The sequence below is a fragment of the Chiloscyllium plagiosum genome, chromosome 16, assembly GCF_004010195.1.
Source record: "Chiloscyllium plagiosum isolate BGI_BamShark_2017 chromosome 16, ASM401019v2, whole genome shotgun sequence".
NCBI lineage: Eukaryota > Metazoa > Chordata > Chondrichthyes > Orectolobiformes > Hemiscylliidae > Chiloscyllium > Chiloscyllium plagiosum.
The window spans coordinates 13442845-13460870 of NC_057725.1; the positions used below are offsets into that span (position 1 = coordinate 13442845).

General features: G+C 38.2%; 1 protein-coding gene across 5 annotated transcripts in view; it reads right to left on the minus strand.

Annotated features, from left to right (window-relative positions):
- The window catches only part of ckap5 (cytoskeleton associated protein 5), a 119592-nt gene that overhangs the window by 28996 nt on the left and 72570 nt on the right, over positions 1 to 18026 (minus strand). For 4 of the 5 annotated variants that reach the window (XM_043705461.1, XM_043705462.1, XM_043705460.1 and 1 more), the window contains exons 28-34: positions 17829 to 17954; positions 15211 to 15360; positions 13038 to 13241; positions 10833 to 10968; positions 9968 to 10161; positions 6596 to 6765; positions 538 to 561 (exon numbers count right to left, since the gene is read on the minus strand). In XM_043705461.1, coding sequence (XP_043561396.1) covers positions 538 to 561; positions 6596 to 6765; positions 9968 to 10161; positions 10833 to 10968; positions 13038 to 13241; positions 15211 to 15360; positions 17829 to 17954 — 1004 coding nt within the window. The remainder of the gene's footprint in view (positions 1 to 537; positions 562 to 6595; positions 6766 to 9967; positions 10162 to 10832; positions 10969 to 13037; positions 13242 to 15210; positions 15361 to 17828; positions 17955 to 18026) is intronic. The other variant, XM_043705464.1, reaches the window with a different exon arrangement.

The following is an 18026-nucleotide window of genomic DNA, read 5'->3' on the forward strand; positions in this document are numbered from 1 at the left end:
AATTAATAGCAAAACCACTCGCTATTTTTCTACTGTCGCATTCTGACACAGAAGGAAATTTTTGAACTTAGAGGATCCTGGTTAAGATTAGCCAGCTCAGCATAAACCAGTAATCAAACCACAGATAAAATTTATATAAATAAATTTATACATTGCCACAAATGTCAACATAGTACTAACCAAATACATGCCATCTTAATAAGAAATCCAAAGTGGTCATTGTAGGAATAGTGTAATTTTATAGGCTGCTTAATGTTTAAACAACGTTTTCAAAGTCAAAGCAGCTTCAAATAATACTATGCAACTAGGTCTGCTGCTAAAATGAAACACTATACTACATCAGCATTTGCCATTTATTCAGCCCTTGGAACTTGCATACACAGATTCTGAGAACAAATTCTAAATTACAATTATAATTTATGCATACAAATAGGGTCCAGAATTCACGAAGAGTTGTAACAGTTGTGAGCAAAGTTGTTATGCTGGTTCAAGAGTAGTGCACAGTCAACCTACTGCCAAAGAACGAGTTTTACTTACATTCGATAGGTTCGATACATTATTCTTCCAAGGAATTGCGGTGAAAGAAGTCAGAAGACAGATTTAGACACAAAAGCACAATTAAAACAAGCACGAAGCACAAAAAGAAAGTTAAGCAAAGGAAACTGCATTCTGTTCTTGGCACACTGCTTTCCAGCATCTGCTTCACCACAGTTAACAGAAGTCAAGTCCAATTTATTTAATATTCAGTTTGAAATTTTCGAAGAAACCAAAACATCCTTAATATTTCTAGTCACACGTGGCAAACATAATTCTAAATTGAATGGTTTTGCACCCACTCTGCCCTGATAGAACCTGGAAGTATTTTAACAGGAGTGAAGCAGAAAGAACAAATAAACTTCTTGCACTTACATGCATCTCCTCTTCTTTGCTAAGAGTGTGTGACTATATGACTATAAACCTCTGGACACTGAACATTAAACAGGTAAATGAAGAGGATTGGTTTGCACTGGTGTTGGCTAGATCAAATCTGTCTTGCTGAATGCAAATACCACACAAGATCAGTTTGTAGCTAAAACCTCTGAAGCTTCCCAAAGAGACTACAAGGAACTGAAATGTTAGCTCAACTTGGGCCAAATCAGAAGGCAGTGGATTCAAATCCAGCTCTGGAGACTTTGCAGTAAACGTCAAGTAAAGCATACCTCTTTCTTCACCCCCCAGTTGCAGTCTGACATTAAACATCTAGCTGAACTCTTGTCACTCAAAACAATATTGAAAGATCACAAAGCGGATAACAATAACTCCGCTTTTCTCTCTGCAAATGAGCGTGTCACCCAGTATTTTGCTTTTAGAAAGAAAAATAGCCCTAGTTCCTTTAGCATATGGGCACTCTGACATAAAGCACGGGATAGGTTTTGGTTTTAGTGGAACGGTTTGCTTGGTTTGGTCCACTATTGTCCTAACCTGGAGGTGTAATAATCCAGAATGCAATATATATTGCAGGTAGTTTGGAAAAATAACTCCTATGCCAAGGCACAGCCAAAATGTGTTGTGTTATCAAGAATTAAACATTACTTGCATCCACAAAATCTGTTTTGGATTTTGTCAGATAAGCAACCCCAGATGTCATTGCAGCCTTGGTTCAGACAGTGTCAAGACCTCCAAGACCAAAGACAAGATGGCAGTGACCTATGTTCTCAAAGAGAGCATTTGAATGCAACACCAAGAATCTCCCAAAACCAAAATCAATTGTTATCGTGTGGAGGAACATGGCACACAGGAAGGCTATTCAATTGGTAGGCGACTAATTATCTCAACCAAGAACATCGCTGCAGGAGTTTCTCAAGGTCCCATCCCAGGCCCAATTGTCCACAGGTACTGCATCCACAACCTTCTGTCTTAACATGCTAGTTATTGAACCCCTCTGTGTTTGGGAAAAATTAAGCTATTCTTTAGTTTCAACCACAAACATCACAAATGATTGTTTCCATCAACTATCAAGAATCCGTCAGAAGTTAAACTATTCCTGTTGCAACCCTGGTGGTGTTTGCAGATGAACTATTGATCACTTATCTACTCAATAACAAGATTAATTTTCTGTACACTTCCATCAACAATGCCTGACTTCAATCCAATACTGGTCACTGATGAACCTTCTGGCACCCACTGGCTCCCAGTTAGAAAACATGTCAATTTTCAAATTGACCCCACAGGCTCTGGCATTCCTACCTCAAATAAACTTACCCCTTCCACCTAACCAAAGAGTAACACCTACAATTTTGTCATCTTGTGCCCTCAAGTTTTCATCACTGAAGACTGTTTATGCTACCTTGCCCACAAACGCAAATTATTTTCCCAACTTAGTCCTTTAAAATTTGGGGGCGGGCGGGGAAAGAAAGAGGTATGCTTTACTTGACGTTTACTGCAAAGTCTCCAGAGCTGGAAGTGAGCAGAAGCAGTGAAATTTCACAGGTGGAGAAGTTTATCTACAATGAGACCAATGGGATGATGGCATGAACCACTATGTGACGAACATGCAGGAAAAGCATTTGATTGTTTAATAGGATGGGAGTATTTTATGATTTTTAAATGTGGGTAGGTCAACAGTACAGATTTAGGTTCCTAGTCATCTTTGACAAAGGATAAATCAGGAGTTGATGGCATATATAAAAAAAGTTGTTCATTAGTCAAGAGTGACTTTAATCTTTCTTCCCTCTCCACACCGACCCCCAAAACCGGGTTTAAAATCAAGTAATGTGCATACCTAAAATATGCTACACAGAAGTACAAAGTTGAGAGATCCTTTAGTTCTGCTAGAAGAGGATTTTGAATTAGAACCCTGCAGCTCTTTAACTTAACATAAAATATCAGAAACAGAAGAAGATTAAAACTGCTTACTAATCAATGTCTTCCATCTTTCTGGCAGCAATTATTCAGATTCGCAACACAATTTCCAACCAAATACATAGCAGAGGTTGGTGCAGAGGTGGTGGCCCCCCTGTACATAAACATGTTTTAAAAATACCAATACCTGACTTAATGGGTTTAAATATTTGGTTATATTCCTGAACATATAATTTTCCAAATTTTAACATTCTGAACCACATTCAGATCCCACAGGAATCTGAAAATATCATAACCCTTTCACTGACAATCCAAAAATTTACTGAGTAGATACAAAAGAACATCAGACATAGCTGGATCACATCTTTGGGTGAATGCTCCACTTACAAAGTCGTAAATCAGAAGCTCTTCTGAATTCCAGTCCGACAACCAACAAATGCAAGTTCTTCTCCTAACCTAGTTCTCAAGAGCCATTCTGTCCACTTAACCAAATCAGCACCTTGCATAATCCAAAATTATGTTATGTACATAGAATCACAACAGGTTAGGCTGCTACAGTATCCCAATATTCAGATGAACCGTCTTGGCCAATAAGATCAATAATAAATTGAAGATCATTTGTAGAGAACCTTTAATCCAAACGTCAAGCATTCAGGGACTGTTATATTGTCCTCGCCTTTTTAACAGAATTGCAGATTATTCCGGATCTCTTCTGCTGGTAACTCTACTGGCTAAGATGTTTTATTACATTCATAAAGCAAACACATGTAGGCAATGGCGCATTATTGATTAAGTCAATCACTGCTCCAATGAGGGGTTGGGGCAATATGGTCATCAAGGTAACAGCACAAATGGCACTAGAATTAGTACAATAGCACAGGAGGATAAAGGTGAAATGATCTCTCTCACTGAGCTCTAAACAAAACCATTAGTTAGCGAGACTAAGTGTCTCTTGCCTATGCCCCAAAAGAGAAGGATTGTAAAAGGAGAAATCCAGCCAAAATTAAGATTTATAATTCCTTTGAAGACACACTTGAGAAACAATGCAGAGCTTATTATTTCTGCCAAACTCTGCAGTTATTTCCACCATGTGATGAGTGCACAGGAAAAGCACCTTCCACAGATAAAACTAACTTGTGACAGCTAGTAACTTCATTTGAAGTGAAGGTTAAGAAATGTCTCACACAGATCAGGTATAGATACAGCTATAGAAAGACACAGGCCAACAAAATTATTCACACATTAAGATAAACCAAGGGCCCAGACAGAATCCCAGGAGAACTAGCAAAATCCCTTGGATAACCTTTACCTTGAGTGGGAAGAGGAATTTATAATTAACTTCACCTAATTTATCTCAGTTTCTTTTTGCTGAAATGACTGCTTTAAAATATATGTTAGTGGAGATTACTCATTCACTAAGCATTCCAATCATATCTTCACTCAGCACATGTCCAGATTAGGTTGTAAGTTTGCTTGCTGAGCTGGAAAATTTGTTCTCAAATGTTTCGTCACCATGCCAGGTAGCATCAGTGAGCTTCCGTTGAAGCACTGGTGTTCTGTCCTGCTTTTTATTTACATGTCTTAGTCTGTTGTGGTGAGTAATATCATTACCGGTTCTTTTTCTGAGAGATTGATAAATGGGGTCCAGATTGTTGCGTTCGTTGATGGAGTTCCGGTTTGAATGCCAGGCCTCTAGGAATTCCTGTGCGTGTCTTTGTTTAGCCTGTCTCAGAATGGATGTATCGTCCCAGTCAAACTTGTCTTTTTGACATTTTTCAAACGCAAATCTGTGTCATTAGTGTGAGGAAGTAAGCTCAGCCATTCAGATAGGTGAACAGTCTGATGGGAGCATGGATTGCAGTAGTTCAAGGTGATGGCTTACAGAGTGACTAGGGACAGTCAATAAATGCTGACCTAGCTAGTGGTGTTCACATTTTGTGAACAAGAAACTAAGAAATGGAAAATAAAAATGTTGGAATATATCTCCACTCATTGAAGGGACTAGAACTAGGTGTCATTTACAAAATAAAAGTTTTAAAACGGATGAGGAAAAATTCTGATGTTAGTTCATGGAATTCTCTTCCCAGGAGCAGAGGAGGTTGAGTCATTGAATATCGTTAAGACGAAGTTGGACAGAGTCTTGACTGACAAAGGAGTGAAAACAAATAGGTGTAAACAGGAAAGTAGAAACTGCAATCAGAACAACCATGATCTTCTTATAAGGAATTTGCACATTTGTTTTATACATGTGCAGAGACTACAACAAAAGAGTGACCAGGTCCATACAAAAGCCTGCACAAAATTCAATTCCACCAGATCAAAGTATAAAAGCAAAATCAAAGGTTTTTGATGTTTTTGCAGTGTGATTCTTTTCCCTCTTTACTCCTTAAAAACACCAAACCAAATAATTCATAAACTTTTGTTTTGTTTCTGAGCTGACTTTCTAACCTTCCAAGCTTTTCCAAGATAATGTCTATTTCTAACCTTCTCTAATGTGAAATCTTCATACAGACACTTCAGTTCAGTCATTTTGACACATCAACAAAACAGTGGATGCTGAAAATCCAAAAGAAGAAAGAAAACGCTCAACAGGTGCGGCAATATCTGACGAGCAGAGTTAGCATTTCAGGTTGCTAACTTGCCTTGTTCTGATGAAAGGTAAGAGATGTATGGTTTTCTTCGTGGGAGATGGGGGTTGATTGTGGTGGTGTAAGGAGAGACGAGGGATGAACAAAAAGGAAGCCTGTGATAGGTTGGAAGGTAGGATAAATTATCTAAGACAACCCACGAGCACAAAGCTAGAGGAGCAGCAAACAGTTCAGGTAGCAGTTCCCAGCTATGAGACAAAGTAAACTGCATTAAATGTTACTAAACTGCTGGAGAAACTCAGCAAGTCTGACAGCATCTATGGAGGCAGAAAGTGTGTTGATATTCTGCTGTGCTGCTAGACCAGCTGAGTTTCTCTGGTTCTTTGGCTTTTAATTCAGATCTCCAGCATCCACAGGATTTTGCTTTTAATTTAACTTTAAAAACCTAAATATTTCTCTCACCACTGAAGCTGCTAGTCCTGCTGTTTCCAGCATATTGATTTTCCAATTCTTGCCCTACTCTCTAAACATTTTTTGTAGTTCAATTCTAGCTTCTGCTTGCTAATAAAGCTTAACCCTCCTGCTTGAATTACTGGCTGGTTCCAATGGTGAAATTCATTTGTTTTTTTTAAAAACCTCAGTGCTCTTCAGTCATGCACTTCAGTTAAAGGCCTTTAAGCATTTCCTGTATCACTTAGAGTATAAGTCACATCGTCAAACTCAACGACAAACTTGGTGATATTACAAGCACTGCAATTGGAGATGCATGTCACATGAGGAAATAAAAAGGACGACTTCACAAGGGATTTAAGGGAAACAGAAAAAAAAAAATGAGTGGATTAGAGAAACTATCTCCATTTGGTGGGCAGTCCAGGATAGAAGGCGTGGTCAATGGTTAAGCTAAACCATTTAAGAGCGAAATTAGCAAATATTACTTTGCAGAAACCAGAGGGGTTTGGAATACCTCATCCAAAACAACAGTAGTTAAATACTGTTGTGGTAATTAAAGCTAGTTGGCAGCCAAAGATGTCAAAAGATACGAGGAAAATATAGACAAATAAAAACAAATTAAGCACAATCTCACTGAAAAGCAAAACAAGTTCAAGGCCAAAATGTGCAAATTTGCAAATGATATTTAAACTAAACAGTCGCCAGTATAAACATACTTCAATTTGGATGGCATTTCCTCACAGCCCTTGCGTGGTGCAGTTGCATTTGGATTTAGTCCTTGCGTCCTTGAAGCTTTCTCCTCTACTTGCTTGGTTGATACAGTTGATGATTTTTTAGCAGATCGTTTGATTCTTTCCTCTAACATGCTCATCTCTTTCTCAGAAAGCTAAGAAATAAAGTTCAAGGAAAGAACAACCAGTTAATTCCATAAAACTTTCCCTTGACATAGTTTACCTAAATTCTGCACATTATAGTAGTCCTTTATTTATAATGATTAGAATAACATTACAAAGGAGTTGTAAAGGACCATATGTTGTCCCTTTTTGGGGAAGTCACACAACGAGAGAGCACACACGCAAGAAGAATCTCAGTTACATTCTAACAGAACTACTGTTAGGTGCAGGAAGGATGTTCTCAATGGTGGGGTAATCCAGAACCAAAGGTAACAGGGATTATGAAGTAAACTTTTTAGGACTGAGGTGAAAAGAAGTTTCACCACCCAGCAAGTGGTTAGCCTGTGGAATTCATAACCACAAAAATTGGTTGACGCCAAAACATTGTATGCTTTAAAAAAAGGAATAGATACAGTTCTCGTGACTAAAGGGATCAAGAGTTATGGGAACAGGGGATGGAGAAGACAGATGGCAGGATTAGTTTATTGAGTTCAAATGATCATAATGAATGTTTACTTGAATCTGGATGAAGGAAAAATTGAGTTCCTTGGAGACAGAAACCAGAAAATCTATAATAGATAACGATAGGTATCAAAAATTTCATCTTTCAATACATTAAAAGGATCAGAGTGAACTCAGAACTGTGGGGAGCCAAGGATGAAAATGAGAGCATTGAACAAGCTGGCTTCAATGTTTGGCGAACTGGCTTGAGGACAAATGGCCTATTCCTATATCTTTCCTCTTATAACAACTGTATCAAACTGTGTCTTTTATCTGTATTGTGTGAATGCGTATTCTGAGTTATAAGATGCATACGTTAAGTTGGATAGCAGTAAATTACTAATACTTTTCTTCAGTAAATGCTAGGTCAAAGCTGTTTTATAGTAGTCTGTAATGATGAAACACTGTTTGAATTTCTTTAGTCTTGAAAGCAGTCAGGTAAATTGATTACCTTCCTGGTTTAAATGGGCAGTTATATATTTGAGATGGTTTGTGGAACAATGGGCTTTTAGTGTCAGAACACTCACCCCAGCTAAAATCATAACTGATTTAAATTCTTGCACTAGCAAACTGGAGGTGTTGTCAACCAAAAGTGATGGCTCAAAGTTGGGCTGATCACTACTTAAAGGCAAGACCAGAAGGAGAGAAATTAATTCATTCTATGCTCAAGGATTAAGGAGCCAACAGAAAGTTTGAGGATGTCAATAATAGTTTAGTTAGTTCTGATGCTTTTCGAATTTATTTGGCCAATTTGAGACCATTTCACAATTGACAAGGTAGAATAAAATTTAAAAGCAACGAAAGAAACATTGAAGCCAGCTTGTTCAATGCTCTCATTTTCATCCTTGGCTCCCCACAGTTCTGAGTTCACTCTGATCCTTTTAATGTATTGAAAGATGAAATTTTTGATACCTATCGTTATCTATTATAGATTTTCTGGTTTCTGTCTCCAAGGAACTCAATTTTTCCTTCATCCAGATTCAAGTAAACTAGTAGATTTACTTTTCTCCTTTGCCCTCTTCTTGATCACCCTTTTCTCATTTTTAATGCTTTCCAATGCTCAAACATACTCTTTTTCTTAACAAAGGCAATTTTAATTGAGCAGCATAATTAACTCAAATTATTTTTGTTGCATAACTGAGTATTTCTGATATTTTGCAATATTTATATTTAACATTTCATTAAACCATTGTCATCGTTCATTTAGTAGTATTTCAACTAACTTCTTAATCTACCTTGATAAAAATTGTCCTTCAAATCTCAAAAAAATCTTTAAAATTGAATGCACTAGATTTGGACCTAATGATTTCACTTCCAACATAATGGGGCATTGATCCTATTATGTTGCACTTTCCAAGAGGTTCTCAACTATACAAATACTAATTAAACATGCCTCACTATTAACGAAAACTAAGATAGTTTGTTCCCTACTTGGATACTCAACTTGTTATTCCGGAAAATTCTTGTCTCAAATGCAATTCATGAACTACAATTAGGATTACATTCCAATTTGCTTTGTCCCTTATCCATCAAGATAGAAGACCTCCCCACAATTCTTTTAATTTTCTTTCCTCTAACTTCCTAATATTATTCCCAATGTTTTCTGCCCTTGCCTAGTACTTAGCTTCACCAGTACTATTGGTTTTATCTTATTATTTTCCCAGATGGAAGATTAATAACTTGCAGTTATACAAGTCATTGAAATGTTTTAACTGTGAAATGGTGCTATATCAATAGGTGTTTGTTAGCTTTGTGTCAGTTCAAAGTTTGTGAGAAGATTTGTAGCTTGGGTGCTCGTTGCTGTGGTTCTGTTCACCGAGCTGGAAGTTTTTGTTGCAAACGTTTCGTCCCCTGTCTAGGTGACATCCTCAGTGCTTGGGAGCCTCCTGTGAAGCGCTTCGACACGCAGACGACAAGCAACATGAATTCGACTGGGACAACGCTACCATTATAGGGCAAGCCAAACAAAGAACAGCCAGGGAATTCCTAGAAGCATGGCACTCATCCACAAACTCCATCAACAAACACATTGACCTGGACCCAATATACCGGCCACTACAGCGGACAGCTGAAACTGACAACTGGAAGCGGCAGGGACAGGCCACTATAAATGCCGGGGGAAACACCACAGAAGCGCTTCACAGGAGGCTCCCAAGCACTGAGGATGTCACCGAGACAGGAGACGAAACGTTTGCAACAAAAACGGTGTGTCAGTATTCCTAACTTGATTGAACTCTGCCTATTCCTGATTAAACTGGTTTAACTTTACCATAAAATATTACACTACTATACATCCTTGACTTTACTCTTCGGTTTTATAGATTAATCCTTTTTTAACCCATCCTTATTAGTTCCAACTCGTGCCTTAATTATTTGATTCATTGGAACAAAACAAGTTTGAGGATTTGTTGCAATGGAACAACTCCCTGATAGCCCAATACTTGCAGCAGGACACCAAGAATTGAAATAAGTCTCGCAAACGAATTTTTCTTCCATTCATCAATTTAAACCTCTTCTTGACCCTGCATCAATTGCACATCTTAATTAGTAACCTAGGATTAAAACTTTTAAGGCTCTTCACTAAATGAAACACAAACATTTACTTTCACCTCGTGTTTGCCACTTCTTATACTTAACAACATAAGTTGCTAAGGAGAAAAGATTCTTTACCCAAATCTGTCACAAAACACTTACATTCCCAATCAATTTAAAAACTTGTTCACCACAGATATTATAGACAGTAACCACTGTGTTTAGGGCAGCGTTACGAACAGATGTATCTCGATCGCCAATCTGACTTGCAATTTCTTTCAGTGCTTTGGCTGGAGTTGGTTGGCAGACATTTAAGTCATAAACTTCAATTAAAGCACCCAGCTCTTCCAAACATTCTGAAAAATTCCAACAGCAACACATTAGGTTCAAATGTCCCATGTTCACCTTACACCATAAAACGCTGACACACAGTTGGATCATTGACCCACATTACATCTTCCAGATAGCAGATAATACTTCCATCATGCAACAGGAAGGAGGAGATGAATGCTATGGGTGATTAGAGTGCCGATAAAAAAAATTTGAATGCCGTTATGCATTGTTGTATTTGCACGCACCCAGGCAAGTAGAGTGCATTCCACAGCATTCCCGAGTTGGGCATTGTAGATGGTGGATAAGTTAGGCAATGCAGAACACATCTGTGACCTGCCAGAGTCAAAGTCACACAACATGGACGCAGACCCTTTGATCCAACCGTCCGTTTCTTGAGAACATCTTGGGTGAAGATAGAATTTTGCCAATTGATGTTCTGTAGGGTGTTCACACTGATATTATTATCATGGACAGATGCAACTACAACAGGTGGATTGGTGAACATGAGGTCAAGTATGCTTTTGCCCACATGTTGGCTTTCAGCACATACTAGTCAGTGTAGGAGATACCTTCTTTCAGACCTGGCCAGTGGGAAAGCTACTGGTTACTAACCTTCATAAAATTGATATAAGTTTAGGGTTTAAGTAAGGACACAAACACAATCTCTACAGCATATTGCATACAACAAACTTACCCGCTCGCTGTTTTGAGTTTTTTGATTTCAGTCCTTCCATTACAAAACTAAACATTTTACTAGCTGGATAAACCTTGCACATCATATTCATAATGGACCGAACATCTTTACGAATGACATCTTTTGGTTCTCCAACCTAAAATGAAAAAATTCCACAGGCTATTCCATTTTGCTAATTTAAACAAATGCAGTGTATACGCCATTTCTTGACTAAATTAAACACGGTGACTTTTCAACATGAAGTATCCGATTTCAATACGTATCTGCCCACTGTACAAACTGCCCATCTTTCTCCAAGATGAACAAAGATGTGAACTTTCCGAATAAGAAGTATTTCTTACCATATTTAAAAAGCAGCAAAAGTCATTATTGGCAATTTCTCTAGCAAAATCTGAACTCAAGCAGATTCTGAAAATTGCTTCAAGATCCATAAATTTCCAATTCCAGCTGATGGTTGAATTTGTCCCTACCCCTTTTGAAGCAGTGAATTCCATAGATTCCCAACACTTTCAGAAAAAGGATTTCTCATCAGTTTTAAATCTACTATCCCTTATCTTAAAGCTATGACCTCTTGTTCTACATTGCCCCACATAAGGCAAAATCCATTTTGTCAACTCCCCCATAGCATTTTTAATGCTTCAATTAGATCTCTTCACATTCTTCTCAATTCCAGCTGTGGAACTGTGAGAAACAGTTCAGTTGCCTGATTAGATTACTTACAGTGTGGAAACAGGCCCTTCGGCCCAACAAGTCCACACCGACCCGCCAAAGCGCACCCACCCAGACCCATTCCCCTACATTTACCCCTGCACCTAACACTACAGGCAATTTAGCATGGCCAATTCACCTAACCTGCACATTTTTGGACTGTGGGAGGAAACCGGAGCACCCGGAGGAAACCCACGCAGACACGGGGAGAATGTGCAAACTCCACACAGTCGGTCGCCTGATGCGTGAATTGAACCCGGGTCTCTGGCGCTGTGAGGCAGCAGTGCTAACCACTGTGCCACCCACCGTGCCTGATAGGAAAACTGCCCAACTCCAGGTTATAACACAACATAAGTTGTTCGGCAAGTATTGGCCTAAATTGCTCAATCTCTCTTCATAAGATAATCCTCTCATCCCTGGAATCAATCTAATGAAACTCTTCAGAACTGCCTCCAATTCTTCAAGTAAGAGGACCAAAATTGCATACAATAATCTAGGTGCAGTCTTAGTAACACTTCACTACCTTTATACTTAATTCCTTTAGCAATGAATGCCAAAATTCCAATTATTTTATTACCTGCTGTATCTGTATACTAACATTCTGCATTTCATGCAGGATAACCAGGTTCTGCTGCACCAAAGCACACAAGTTTCTCTCCATTTAGATAAAAAGCGGTCTTAAACTCACTTATCCATATCAAACTTCACCTGCTAAACTATTCACATCCATTGTACGTTTCTTATTTCTTCATTGCAAATTACTATCACACCTATTTTCGTGGCATTTGCAAATATGGCTACACTACCTTGTATCCTTATGGATAAGTCATCAATATAGATTGCGATACTCAGGGCCCAAGGACCGCTCGTGGCATCCATTAGTTACATCCAATTAGAAGATGACCCATTTATTCAGATTCTGCTCTGTTGGTGAGCCAATCCTCTAGACAAGCTGAAATTAATCTTAACCCCAAGTGATGTTACGTGGTAAATTAACACAGCATGTTATTAAATGCCTTCTGAAATTCTAGATATCATACTGACTGGATCCCCATTATCCACCTTGCTTGGTACATCTTCAAAGAAAATTACTCAAACGCTATTTACTCTTCATAAAATCATAGCGACTGATGGAGTGTTTTGACTTTCCAGATGCCCTGTTATTATGAATAATTTCTCAATGATAGATGTTATTGAAGTCAGTCTGTAGCTGGCCCAGTTACATTTCTAGTCAATGGTATTGCTTGGATACTGCTGTTCGGTAACCATGTTGATAATACAGTTGAATATTTTAGAGAAGTGGTTAGACAAATTTCCTTGGAGATAATCAGTGCCTGATACTTGAATACATTACTTGGCAGTTCAAGTTTAGATAATCTTCTCTTGCTACAAGAGCATCATTTAACAATATCATCTTATTCTATATCACTGCTTAAACTTAAGAGTGCCCATGCTCATTGTAAGATTTATTTAATTTAAAAATACATAGTAAATTACCTTATTAATCAGATATGGAAGGAATGAAGATGCTTCATTATCAGTTAAATGATAATCTTCTTTACTCAGCACTGTAAATACGACTTTCAAGTATTCCAGGACTTTCATCAGTACGCTTGTGTTGGTGTCAAAAAACCGTAGGGTTAACCACTTCAGAATAAGGTCTAGGCAAGCAACAGTCCCCTCTGTTTCACTTTCCAAATGCTAAGAGAAAATAAAATAATTTAAAATAGAATATTTATGGTTTGAAGATCCCATTTCCTTGAAAAACAAACATGCACACTTAAATCACAATCCCCGAAGGTATTTTCTTCTACAATCAAGTAACTTCTTGCCTCCTGAAACCCTGTTACCATTCAGCTGTAATAACTTTTCTGCAAATATCTGGAATATATTTCATCAAATGAGTTGGATCAGTCAACATAATATAGTACATGCTCATATTCAACTAAAAGCAACTTTTAAAAGCACTACTGAATTACTGAGTCAGAATCTACCACAAATGCAAGAAAGGCTAATGGCACTGTTTATGCAAGAGCAGCAGAAATGTCAGGTAGGAGCAGTTGCAGAGCTGAACGAGCAATTCCAGAAGATGCAAAAAACAGCAGTGCTATTTGATTTCTCATTCATACATGCTAGTGATTTGAATGTTTTGCTAATAAACCCTCCTTCTGATTTCATCTGAAAGGAGTTTGCTCGGAGTAGATTTCAAAAACCCAGAAACCAGGGTTTGGGAAACATTCTGTCTCAGTAAAGGGCAGGAATGAAAAGAGCGTTAATCAAAATATTTTGCTGCGTCAAGCTTTATAGGGGAAAAGCAATCAATTTAAAAATCTGTTCCATTCTACCTTTACCTGGAACATTACATAACAAGTTAAATAACCATTCTGTGGTTATTGGCAATGCCCTCACTTTTCTTTTCAAAAGAATTTCAGGGAAAGTTACATACATCAACTATGAATTCTAACTTACACTTGCTAGCCTAGACTTTATATTGTGTGTTAACCAATCCAATTCAATGTTTGCTAAGTAGAGTTTGGTCCTTAACCAAAAGAAAACTTCTGAGACTGCTTAATAATAAATGTTAGGTAATTGAAAGTGCTTTTGGATATGATCCTATAGTTCACCACCAAGTGAAATTAGTGTTACGCGGCATCATGTGCCAGAAAATACAAATCCCACCCAGGGCAAGTAATTAAAAGACAGAGGATTGTAAAAAATAAAGGCTACTCTATTAGCATGACAACATGTGTTTGGTTCAAGATGACCAAGTCAACTTTGAGCTTAAACTAAGAAAAATAAATGTAGCTCAAGCCATTTTTTTTTTTTTAAAAAAGAACCAGCACATACCTGGTTACTCTGACAAATATCAACTATCACTTATTAGTCAAAAGCTCCCGGCTCCCCAATTTCCACAAGCAGTTATAAACAAAGCTTCGGAAATAAGCTCAGGAAAACTAAAAATACACACCACATAATAATTTACACAAAGCAGAAAGTAGCTAAGATTTACCCATGAATCTGTAAGCAAAAAAAAAGTATGCCTACTAAGGAGTTTAAAAAGCAGTAATATGTAAAAGCACCATTCCTAGAATAAAAACAATGGGTTTGGAAAGTTCCTTTAGCGCCTCCAAACTCTGATCAATATGAAATGGAGCAAGGTGATCTAAAAATGCCTGAAACTAGTGCAGATGAAACTATTAGATGGAGACTACATCTGTACATTGCTCAGGACAGATTAGATTAGATTAGATAATTTACAGTGTGGATATATTTAAAAAGACTGTGGGCACAAAAGTAATATTACTGCACAAGAGCATTTCATCCTTAATATTTTACATTAACAGGTCTATGTCAAAATGAAGAATGGCAACTCCAAGAAAAAGATGTTCCTTGAAAAACCTAAAACAAAAGCTTATGTTCCCCTTTTGCATTAGATTTGGCACAACTGAATTTTATTTAAATCTTAAATTTAGACAAAGACAAAAAAAAAATCAATTTGAACGTTAACATTTAAATTAGATTTGTTAGTACACACCATTAAAAATAACGGTTACATCTTACATATAAGCAGATCATCAATTCCAAATACATCCCACTAAATAAAAAATAATGTGATAATCTTCTAACAGAAACAGACAAAATGGATTTGACCCCTCTTTAAAAAAACTACCTCCAGCAGAGTTGTTAAAGCCTTAATGTGGTGATGAAAATCAGGATGAAACATTTCATCTTGCAACCATTTGGCTACACAATTGGACATTTGAGTTTTCAGTTGCTCTGTGTACTCGTCTCGTGGTGTGGTGAAGTTCCATTTCAATACCTACATGCAAACATAAGCAAAGTTTTCAACAATGCAAGCTTTTATTATCCATATATCCAAGAGGAATTTTAGTAGTCATGAAAAAGAAAGTTTTCAAAAACAAAAACAGCCATTATTCAAGGAAGGAGAAAAGTAGGAAACTACTGGTCACTTAGGATCTGTTTCTCAATGGGGCAGGTTGGGGAGGGACCACAAAGGAGAGGAGATATGCTGGAATCTATCAGAGGTCATCCAAGGACAGTTACAAAACCATGTGACCAGGTACAGGAAATACAATTTCACAAGACCTTAACAGAGGTTTATAAAATTATAAGGGGCATGGACAGGGTAAAAAGACAAGGCCTCTTGACTGGGGTGGGGGAAATCCAAAACGAGAGGGCATAGGTTTAAGGTGAGAGAAGAGAGATGTAAAAGGGACCCAAGGAGAAACTCTCTCACACAGAAGGTGGTGTGGGTATGGAATGAACTACCAGAGGAAGTTGTAGAGGTTGCTACAATTACAACACTTAAAAGGCATCTGGATGCGTATGATTAGGAAGGGTTTAGAGGGATATGGGCCAAATGGGACCAGGTTAATTTAGGATATCTGATCAGTGTGGACAAGTTGGACCGAAGTGTCTGTTTCCATGCTGTATATCTCTATGACTCTAAACCATGTTGGACTCTATTACAATTCTTTGAAGAATTTTTTTTAAAAAAGGCAACTGGGATACAAGGGAAACTTGTGAACGTACTGTTACTTCATTATCAAAAGCCATTTGACAAAATATCATGAAGGTCACCACACAAGGCAAGGACTCTATGTTGGGTGGTACATATCCATCACTGGACAACTAATTAGCTATCGGAAAGCAGGCAGGAGACATAAATGGTAATTTTCAGTTTGGCAAGATGGAACAAGTGGAATCCACAGAGTTCAGTGGCTGTCTCAATGATTCACAATTAGACCAATGACTTCCATGAAGGGATCAAACATTTGTGGCTATGTTTGTTAATAACAAGGATAGGCAAGAAAATAAATTGTGAACAGGACATTAGAAGGGATATACAGTGGAACCTTGATTATCCGAATATCAATTATCCGGAGAAGAAAGAGGTCCCGACAGAAACATTACATCAAAGAGGCGTTTCCAACACGGATCGCATCTTTTGTTTACAATGGTTAAAAGTGAACTCAATGCTGCCGGAAGCAGTTCTGAACTGATGGGAGCACAGGCACCATCTCCAAATGACGGACCTCCCACACACTCTCTCCCCCTACACTTTCACTGGAGTTCTACACAGGCGTAACCCTAAAACCCCCTTCCCCAGATAATCTCTACAACATTGTCCTGTACAGGGCAGAGGTGGAACCTGTCAAAAAGTTGCAGCAAAAAGTTGTGTGGTGTGCACTATTTGGATACTCACCTCCACAAAAGACAGTAGCAGCAGCAGTCTTGTTGTTGGTGTCTAGTCCGGCTGCCCCGGAGAGGGCCTACAGGGTATGGGGGTGGTGTTGGATGGGGCAGGGAGCGGTGTGGGATGGGGTTCGGGGCAGGTGGGTGCGGAGGTGGACAGATGGGGGAGCAGGAGCTCTTGCACGTGCTGTGCTGCTGCCTAGTCTAAACAGGGAGCAGACTTTACAGAAAACTGAGCCCCAGAGGAAAGGCATTGAATTGCTTGAACGAATAATCATTTATCTGAACAAAATAGTGCCTGACTATCTTGTTCGGATAATCAAGGTTCCTCTGGAGATAGGTTACAAGAGTGGGCATAAACTTGACAGATGAGAGCAGAATATGGGAAAATGCAAGCTTGTTCTCTTTGGCAGGCAGAATATAAAAGCAACACGTTTTTCCCCCAAAGAGACATAGGAAAACTCAGAAGTATCTCAGAGTCCTGCTATATGAATCTCAAATTAACGTACAGACGCAGCAAGTGATTAGGAAGGCAAATGGAATTCTGCTTTTTATTGTAAAAGGGAATGTATATCAAAGTTTTGCTTGATCTGTATGTGGCACTGAAGGGAATTTAGGAGAGGTACTATGGACAATTTTGGTCTCCTTATTTAAGGAAGAATATAAATGGAAATATGTAGCCTTTACATTTGAGTTTAGAAAACAGAAACAATCTTACTAAAACAAGATCCCAAGCAGCCTTTACTGGGATGAAATGATGCTTGCTGTTTTGGGGGAAGACAGGGATAAGATGAGGTGAGGTAATTACTCTTGGACTAAACGAGTCAGAGGTTTGAGGATCAGCGGGAATGTGGAGTTGGAGGCACAATCAGCTAGCCATGACCTTACTGAATGATGGAGCAGACTAGAGGTTCTGAATGGCCTACTCCTGCTTATAAACTCATGATTACACACTGATCTACAGAGCTGATTTTATTTAGAAAAGCAGAAAAACTAATTGTTAAAGTACACAGTATGATTTCCTAAAAAGGTTAATTTAAATTAAAAGATTAACAGAGTGCAAACTCTCACCTTTAAGGCTCTTTCATCCTTTACTCTTTGTTCTTTTGCATTGGGAATAACTATAAAGATTGGTCCCGACTTATCATCATCATCCTTAAGATTTGGTTTACTTGGCACCTTCTTACTAATTCCAGGCTGGAAAAGTAAAGATCCATTCATAATAAAACCATAACATTGACTGATTACACGCAAACAGTTTGACCAAAA